Below are 9882 nucleotides of genomic sequence, written 5' to 3' on the forward strand. Positions count from 1 at the left end.
CTGCAACCTCCACTTCCTGGGTTTAAGCAATTCTCCTGTCTCAGCCTCCTGAGTAGCTGAGATTACAGGCGTGCGCCACCATGCCCAGCTAATTTTTGTCTTTTTTAGTAGACACTGGGTTTCACCATGTTGGTCAGGCTGGTCTCGAACTCTTGACCTCAGATGATCTGCCTGCCTCTGCCTCCCAAAGTGCTGAAATTATAGACATGAGCCGTCACACCTGGCCTGGCATTTTGACCTAAGATCTTGTAGTGGTAAAAATAACAATAGCTTTTTATTAAGTATACCTTTTTCTTTCTAGATTAAGAAAATAAACCTGAGATGTTAAATAATTTTCCAAAGATGACTTAGGTAGATATTGACAGAGCTCTTTCTGAAAATCTAGAAAATCAAACATCATGTCCCAGGACTTCTAGGGAAACAGGGGGACTTCAGAAGCTAGTTGCATTTATTCCCATATTTACTTCACAGACCAGCTCTTGGATATTGGCTTCAAAAAATATAAAAACAATAAAAACAAATGTTTTTTGGAAAAAATATAAATCACCTAGAAGTGATCAGAGTGAAAACAAAAATCTGGAGAAAGTTAATATATGTCTAGTAGCGCTGTGCATTAGAACTCTCTGGGATGTGGGAAATGTTTTCTCTCTGTGCTATTCAATACAGTAACCACTAGCTAATTTAAATTTAAATGTAGCTAATAGCCACATGTGCCTTGGTAGTATCATACTGTGAACAGGGCAGCTGTAGAGAGTAAACCCACCCTACCTGAGAGTGAGGCCATCTCCTTAAACTAGCCCTACAGCTTCCTTTGAGTTCCACCTTGATTTTATGGGTATAGGCTAGAGATTTATTTTATTGATTTAATTTTATTTTTTGAGACAGGGTCTCACTTTGTCACCCAGGCTGGACTGCAGTGGCATGATCATGGCACACTGCAGTCTTGACCTGCTGGGCTCAAGCAATCCTCTTACTTTAGCTTCCTGAGTAGCTGAGACTACAGACATGTGCCACCATGCCTGGCTAATTAAAACAATTTTTTTTGTAAAGACGAGGTCTTACTATGTTGCCCAGATTGGTCTGAAACTCCTGGGCTCAGGCAGTCTTTCTGCCTTAGCCTCCTAGTGCAGGGATTACAGGTGTGAAACACCAGCCCAGCCAAGGCTAGAGCACTCAAGTTCAACTTAATAATATAAATAATTCAAGTTAATAAATACCTATTATGTGCGAAGTACTATCCAAGGTCCTATGAGGCGACAGGAAGGTGAAAAGGACCTGCAACTACCCTTAAAAAGCTCACAGAACCAAGTTATGGAATAAAAAAGCCCAGAGGTGATTCATCATGCTGGGACCAGAAGCTCCATAGACTGGAGCTTTTGCGCAGGCTCTTGAATTCCATTAGCCCAGCTTTCTAGAGGCTGATGAACAACTAATACTGGCTATAAGTTAAGAGAGGTTGGTAATACATTAAATAGAACAGAGGGGCAGTACAGCTTTAGTTCAAATCCTGGTTTTGCCATCTACTATTATCTTTTTTTTTTTTTTTTTTTGAGATGGAGTTTCGCTCTGTTGCGTAGGCTGGAGTGCAGTGGTGCAATCTCTGCTCTCTGTAAGAGTGAGCCTCCTGGGTTCAAGTGATTCTCTTGCCTCAGCCTCCTGAGTAGCTGGAATTATAGGCACACACCACTGTGCCTGGCTAATTTTTGTATTTTTAATAGAGATGGGGTTTCACCATGTTGGCCAGGCTGGTCTTGAACTCCTGACGTCAGGTGATCTGACTGCCCCGGCCTCCCAAATACAATTATCTTTGTGACCTTAGGAAATTTACTTAACCTCTCGAGTCTCAGTTTTCTCATCAGTAAAAAGTGGTCAATAACAATACCTAGGTCAGAAGATTAAATAGCAGATTAACTTTCTCGCTCATAGTATACATTGAAAAAAATGTAAGCATCCATTGTTGATGTTGTTATTAGTATATCAGCTACTACACCTAAAAAATAATGTCAAGGTAGAACCAGAACCAGATCTCCTGAATGGCTAAATGACAGAGCAGAGTGGCCACAGACAAACAGACCACTGTGTGGAGCTGGAATGCCATGGAGATGGAATACGACTGACTGGCATGTGCCCTCGGAGGTGGAGAGATCAGTACTGTCTTTCTAAAGACACAGATACTTAAGTGCTCCATATCCACTAAGTAGCAAGTTGAGGTTGACATTTTTGTTTCCATTTTTAAGATCCTTATGGTCATAAATTAATTTGGGCCTACAGGCAAATTGGAATTACAAAAAGAAGAAATGGAAAACAGAAGCCAGGGCCAGGGGTTCGATTTCTCAATGCATGGCGAGGGCTGAGCTGCTGATGTGGAAAAGGGGGGTAGCTTGAAGAGGATGGGCTGGTACACTGATGCTGTCTGCAAGGCTCCCTTATACATAGGGTCTCTACAGGCAGCTAGGCTGTTTCCCCTCCTGACTCCAGAGGGCCCCACTCACCATCACAATCAAAGAGCGCAAACACTACATCACACACGTGGTCTGAGAGCTCCACTTTAGCCACCGTCCTGGCCACCTGCTGCATGGTCACTGAAAAAAGAAAGGTGCATTAGCACAGCAGAGGGACTTTCGTTTTGCTTTCTCTGATTTGGGAGATAAAACAGTTCAGTCATAAAACAAGTTTTCAACTGAATTTAAGTCATGTTTAAGAAAATGATAATTTAGTTTTTATCCATAACCTCACTCCTTTTCACCTCAGGTTCTGTTCTTTTCTACTGCTTCTATACTTTAGGAGGTATATATAGTAAGAATGCCTCAGTTGGCCGGGTGTGGTGGCTCACGCCTGTAATCCCAGCACTTTGGGAGGCTGAGGCAAGTGGATTACCTGAGATCAGGAGTTCAAGACCAACCTGGCCAACATGGTGAAACCCCATCTCTACTAAAAATACAAAAAATTAGCCAGGCATGGTGGCAGGTGCCTGTAATCCCAGCTACTCAGGAGGCTGAGGTAGGAGAATCACCTGAATCCGGGAGGCAGAGGTTGCAGTGACCTGAGATTGCACCATTGCACTCCAGCCTAGGTGACAAGAGCACGACTTGATCNAAAAAAAAAAAAAAAAAAAAAAAAAAAAAAAAGAATGCCTAGGGCTGGCACGGTGGCTCACACCTGCAATCCCATCACTTTGGGAGACCTAGGTGGGTGGATTGCTTGAGCTCAGGAGTTCAAGACCAGCCTGGGCAACATGGCAAAACCCTGTCTGTATAAAAAATACAAAAAATTGGGAGGCAGAGGCGGGCGGATCACGAGGTCAAGAGATCAAGACCATCCTGGCCAACATAGTGAAACCCTGTCTCTACTAAAAGTACAAAAAATTAGCCGGGCGTGGTAGTACGCGCCTGTAGTCCCAGCTACTTGGGAGGCTGAGGCAGTGGAATTGCTTGAAACCAGAAAATGGAAGTTGCAGTGAGCTGGCATTGTGCCATTGCACTCCAGCCTGGCGATAGAGTGAGACTCTTAAAAAAAAAAAAAAATTAGCCCAGCATGGTGGCAGGCACCTGTAGTCCCAGCTACTCGGGAGGCTGAGGTGAGAGGATGGCTTAAGCCCAGGAGGCAGACGTTTCAATGAGTCAAGATGATGCCACTGCATTCCAGCCTGCTCAACAAAGTGAGACACTGTCTCAAAAAAAAAAGTGCCTGATATTCAGTTTATAGACAGAAAGTAGATTAGAGGTTACCATGGGCTGAGGAGAATGGGGAGTTAGTGCTTCATGTATACAGAATTTCTGTCTGGGGTGATGGAAAAATTTTGAAAATAGTGATGGTTGTATAACAGTGTGAAGGTAATTAATGTAATTAATTCCACTGACTTGTATATTTAAAAATGGTTACAATGGCACATTTTATGCCATATATATTTTTATATATGTACATACATGTTTATAGGAATATATAAAGGGGGTGGGAATAAGGAGGCTTGTCTGTGGTGTGAGTACACTAAGGCTTCATGTGCCTGGGTGACTGATTGACAGCTAACTGCCTGCACAGTGAGCGCTCCTTGCCCAGCTCTGTGCCTCCTCCCTACTGGTTTTGCACCAGTCTTCTTCCAACTGAGCCCACTGGGATATGCACTGGCCCTTGTCTTAATAGTTCAGGAAGCATAGCTTTCTTTCTTTCCTTCTTTTTTTTTTTAAGACAGTCACTCTGTCTACCAGGCTGGAGTGTAGTGGCACAATCTCAGCTCACTGCAACCTCTGCCTCCGGTGTTCAAGCAATTCTCCTGCCTCGGCCTCCTGAGTAACTGGGATTATTTTTTATTTTATTTTAGTAGAGACGGGGTTTTACCATGTTGGCCAGCCTGGTCTCAAACTCCTGACATCAGGTGATCCGCCACCTTGGCCTCCCAAAGTGCTGGGTTTACAGGTGTGAGCTACCACGCATGGCCAATAGTTCAGGATGCATATCTTTCTTTTAAAGTATATGTATTTTTAGACCTTAGCAAATCACTTTTCTCTTGCAGTTTTCTCTTTCCCTGACATTTACTGTTAAACACTAGCAATCATGTTAGAATTGGGTTCTCATGAAAGACAAGACAGGAAGGACTAGGCAATTTCCATTGCCTTCCCTCTCATTTATCCTCAAACCTGATCTAGCCACACCTATAAATCATGTTATTGCTTCTGGACATACTCTTAAGTGAGGTAAAATATAAGGGAAAGAAAAGGATTAATTTCCATTTATGCTGGTAATGAAGAGCTCTCTATAATCATCACAATAGATTCATCCAGAAGCCAAGTGAACTTAAACTAGAACCAGTGTGTCTTGTTTATTGCATTCTTATAATTTCAGTTCCTGTTAGCAGCCCATTTTGTCATTATTTTTAACATTTGATCTTTCACTTTGCCTCTATCACCTCCATATATTCACTTGATATGGTTTAGATTTGTGTCCCCACCCAAATCTCATGTCAAATTGTAATACCCAGTCCGGGCGTGGTGGCTCATGCCTGTAATCCCAGCACTTTGGGAGGCTGAGGCGGGTGGATCACCTGAGGTCAGAAGTTCGAGACCAGCCTGGCCGACATGGCGAAACCCCGTCTCTACTAAAATAAAATAAAAAAGAGTCCCAGTTACTCAGGAGGTGGAAGCAGGAGAATCGCTTGAACTTGGGAGGTGGAGGTTGCAGTGAGCCAAGATTGTGCCACTGCACTCCAGCCTGGGTGACAGAGCGAGACTCTGTCTCAAAAAACAAAAAACCAAAAAACAAAAACAAATTGTAATCCCCAATGTTGGAGGAGGGGCCTGGTGGGAGGTGACTGGATCATGGGGGCAGATTTCCCCCTTACAATTCTCAGGATAGTAAGCGAGTTCTCACGAGGTCTGGTTGTTTAAGTGTGTGGCACCTCCCCTCTCTCTGTCTTCTTCCTGCTCTGGCCATGAGATGTGCCTCCCTCCTCTTTCCCTTCCACCAGGATGGTAAGTTTCCTGAGGCCCCCTCAGCCCCGCTTCCTGTAAAGCCTGTGGAACTATGAGCCAATTAAGCCTCTTTTCTTTATAAATTACCCAGTCTCAGGTTGTTCTTTATAGCAATGCAAGAATGGACTAATATATCACCACAGTGCCCCCAACGTCAGCAGATACAGACACCAGAGCAATGCAGAGGAGCAAAGTGATGCGGCAGAAAACCACGCTTGGAGTAACAGGACCTGGGCTCCAGTTCTGGCTCCACCACCACCATGCTGTGTGACCTGGATGGAGTCCCTTGATCTCTTTAGATTTAATTTTCTTATGTTCAAGTGGAGGGATGCCACCAGGTAACTGCTGAGGCAGCTTACTAGCACAAAGAAGGGTTTATTGGTGTCTTCTAGAAGCTGAGTGTGGGGATAGGGTGGAAATACACAGAAATAGCAGAAGATTTTATGTGGCAGAGGGTAGAGGAAAGGTATATTGGTTGCAAGCCAGGCTATGCCTAGAGCCAGTTTCCTCTTCTGCTGCTTTGGGTTGCTGTTCATACCATCTTTCTCCCGGGATCTGAGTTAGGGTGAAGAAGAAATTAACATTCCTTGGTACTAAAAGACTGAAGTATAAGATACTGTGGTAGATATTCATGAGATGTGTGTTGGGAAATCTGCAAGAGTGTAGAGCTCTAGAGTTTAGAAATTTAGCCTAAAAAATCTAGATACTTGATTTGGTTCAGGAACTTTTCCTGCGAACTAACCTGCCCACAGAAGGAACAGAAATCAGGCCAATATGCAATGAGAATAGTAACTGTTAAGAGAACTACACTGATGACAGCTGGTCATTATACTTCTCAGTAGGAAAGCTACTAAGGAATCTCCATTCACCTCAGAAGATTAACTGCAAAAGATTACTCAGTGAAAAAAGAATGAGATCAGAAGGAACTGGAAGCGCTCAAACTGTGACTGCCTTCAGCTTTACTCTTCGCCGCCACAGAAATGTGTCCTGAGAAGGGGATCAGAACCTGTTCTGTATTAGATAAACACAAACGCTTTCTGTTAACCGCTCCTTTTTCTGCATTTCACATCAACCTCATGGTTCTCACTTCCTTTGCTCTTTCCCGTTCTTCCGTTCTCTCAGGGCACAGCCTTCTGCAATTGTCTTGGTATTTCAAGTACTCATCTTCTCCCCTGAAGATGGTGCCCTTTCCTGTAAATAAACCATTAACTAAATAATACTCAAGGATGTCAGTGAGAGCTCTTAACAATTTCTAGTGAGAGGCTCATTACAGTGGTATTAAGTGGTTGTAGAATAGGGACTTCTGGAGGCCTCCAGCAAGAATGTCTCATTACAGATGCCATCTCTTCACAGAAAGTTATAGATTATGTTCCACCTCACATGGAGAGGGCTCTGGTGTCCATCCTATGACAGGAGGAAGAACTAGGGCTGCTAAGTTATTGTAGTCCAAACCACTGGGATGTTAGCCAGCAAACTGTGTAGCTGGGGTCCCCTTTCATGGTACAAGATCCTCAGATAGGCCCCTGGGGTAAGAATCAGAGCAATGCAGGAAGCAAACATTTAACTAGCTGGTAAGCTGTCAAACTAGGAGCACCTGGGATGAGTGGGATGATGGCAGATTATAAACCAAGTGCTTGACAGCTTGTCTTGAGAGTTGGTTCATTCATATTTGCTTCTAATATCTCTGAATCCAAAGTCATAATGAAATCACAGCAAGCAGAACAAGTTTTCCCCCAGGTCTCGACTTTTCTATGTAGACCAGTTGTTGGTACTGGAATTCTGGCCTCCCTATTTGATGATGATAACTGATTGATGGTTGGGATTCCAGTTCCCAATCTGAAAGATGTCTACAGGGAGCTTGAAGGCACCCCAGTGATGGCCTAGCTTTCCAAATACTATGTATTTTTGTACAAATCCGGCCCAGCTGCCTGAACAATGGGTTTAAGTGCAATTGGGTGATTTCTGTTAGATTGGGATGGGAGAGAATTTGCAGAAGTGGGCTCAACTGGCACTCAAAAATCTGGTACCATCTGGTTTTTTGCAAAGTCCAGGCAGAATCTGAGTTGTGTCGGGTCCCCAATTTACTCTCACACATAATTCATGACTGGCTATTTCAACAGTGGAGAGAAACACCGAGTTTGTGTGATATAGTATCAGAAACTACATTACATAAATCTGTTCACCACAATAGTTAAACAGAAGAGCTCTGGAGTGATGGAGCCCAAATGTCCACTTGGAATCGGAGAATCTTAGAATGGGAAGATACCTCAGAGGAAATGTGAAATCCAGAGAGGTTAAATAATTTGCCCAGGGTCACAATGCTAGATAGTAACAGAGCTGGGTCTCGAATTCTGGCTGGTACTCTTTCCCTATACACACTGGGTCCATATGATCCCTTCCATATATGGACAACATCAATTCCTCCATGAATCTGTCACCCTAAGGAGAAAGGGTTTAGGTGAAAGAAAAGTCACATGGGAAATACTCAAGTGCTTTTGGTCAGGGATGAACAATTGAATAACTGGGAGTTGTGAGGCACCAGCATTAATTACAGGCTGGCCACGGATCTGACTCCCCTCTACAGTGGAAGACACTGAGTATTCCCTAGGAACTCATACTGACAATTTTAGGGACAACTTAAAAACTGTATTCAACAGCAATCTAATGAAAAGCACATGGAACACAGGAGGCCCTGGAAATTTTTCTCCACAGCTGCCTCTGACGCACAGATACAGCTTTAGGCAGCATGACCCAGTTAGGAGCTACCTGTCTCTTCCTAATGCGAAGGTGTTTGGAAAGGTGGTACAACAAGTTGGGCTGACAGTCTCTAAGCTGTGTGGCCATGTGACTATTCCTGCCTTACCTGACTGCGGTGGAGAAAATCAAAAGCTGGCTGGTGACAGCCAAGGTTAAGTGAGGGGCGATGGTTCTGCTTCAGCCCTGGAAAGGCTGGTGGTGATGCAGATGTCTTGTTTTCTTAAGTGCATCCCCAGATGGGTTTGGGCGGAACAAGGGGGAGGAGGTTTCCTTAAAGAGCACGTGTCCTGTTTTTTGTATCTTCTTCCATGATCTTTTGTTAATACAAATGCACATTTTAACCTAGTTCTTGGGTGAGGGAAGGGGAAAGGACAACATTTAGGAGAACTAGCAATTTAAGGAGCCAAGAGCAAATGCAGTCTACGGGTGATGAATATGATACCAATTCCTTGTTCTGCACCGTACTCTTAGGCCCAATGCAGGCTGACCACTCCCACCCCACCCCATGTACTCAGGCTGCCTGCCTGTCAGAGGTGATGCTGCTAGTCCTGGCTCCTAACTTCCAGGACACACCATGCAGAAGACCTGTTTTCTGAGTCTCAGAGCATCATCCCAGATGACGGCTTCAATGGGCTTACATGCTTAATTTGGTACAAACTGACTTGGCAGTAAGATTTATTGCCATTGCCTAGTATTGTATCTGGGTTTATTAAAAATCCCCATCACATCTTTTCCACAAAGGGCTAGCATTTCTGCAAGCACCATTAGGCAGTCAATGATTTCAGCTGACACACCTAGGGGCAATTACAGTTTAGTGGAGGACACGTGTGTGTGTGTGTGTGTGTGTCTGTGTGTATGTACACATACACGAGATGGAGAAATATATAGAAGAAATATCAGACATATTAATACACACATATGGGATACGATGGAATAGTATGTAATTGGTAGGAGGTACATTTTGGATCTGAATTCTAAAGTAGAAAAGAGACCAACTGCGCATGTATGGTAGTGAGTGGTGTGGGGTGGGGGTTTCTGTTTGAATACAGTATTAAAAGCAGGAAGGAATGCTAAGACCTGATTAGAGAGAACGGAAGGTGCAGGGGATGAGTACATTAGGAGAGAACTTACAGAGGACTAGTCAAGTCACCTTGCAAGAAAACCTTTAAAACAGGCCAAGCGTGGTGGCTCACGCCTGTAATCCCAGCACTTTGGGAGGCTAAGGCAGGCGGATCACCTGAGCTCAGGAGTTTGAGACCAGCCTGGCCAACATGGCAAAACCCCATCTCTGCTAAAAATACAAAAATTAGTCAGGCATGGTGGCACACACCTGTAATCCCAGCTACTCAGGAGGCTAAGGCAGGAGAATTGCTTGAACCTGGGAGGCAAAGGCTGCAGTGAGCTGAGATCATGCCAGTGCACTCCAGCCTGGGCAAGGGAGTGAGACTCCATCCAATATTAACTTGCTTTTCCCTCTCAAACTGTTTAAATATTCATTCTCTTAACTTTATTTATTTATTTATTTTTTAAAAAGAAAGAGAAAGGGCCGGGCGCGGTGGCTCAAGCCTGTAATCCCAGCACTTTGGGAGGCCGAGGCGGGTGGATCACGAGGTCAAGAGATCGAGACCATCCTGGTCAACATGGTGAAACCCCGTCTCTA

General features: G+C 44.1%; 1 protein-coding gene across 1 annotated transcript in view; it reads right to left on the reverse strand.

Moving 5' to 3' along the window:
- The window catches only part of MICU1 (mitochondrial calcium uptake 1), a 155263-nt gene that overhangs the window by 3936 nt on the left and 141445 nt on the right, over positions 1-9882 (reverse strand). Inside the window, exon 9 of the mRNA XM_017518561.2 lies at positions 2493-2582. Within this exon, the coding sequence (XP_017374050.2) occupies positions 2493-2582 (90 nt within the window). The remainder of the gene's footprint in view (positions 1-2492; positions 2583-9882) is intronic.

The sequence above is a fragment of the Cebus imitator genome, unplaced genomic scaffold, assembly GCF_001604975.1.
Source record: "Cebus imitator isolate Cc_AM_T3 unplaced genomic scaffold, Cebus_imitator-1.0 Scaffold686, whole genome shotgun sequence".
Lineage (NCBI taxonomy): Eukaryota > Metazoa > Chordata > Mammalia > Primates > Cebidae > Cebus > Cebus imitator.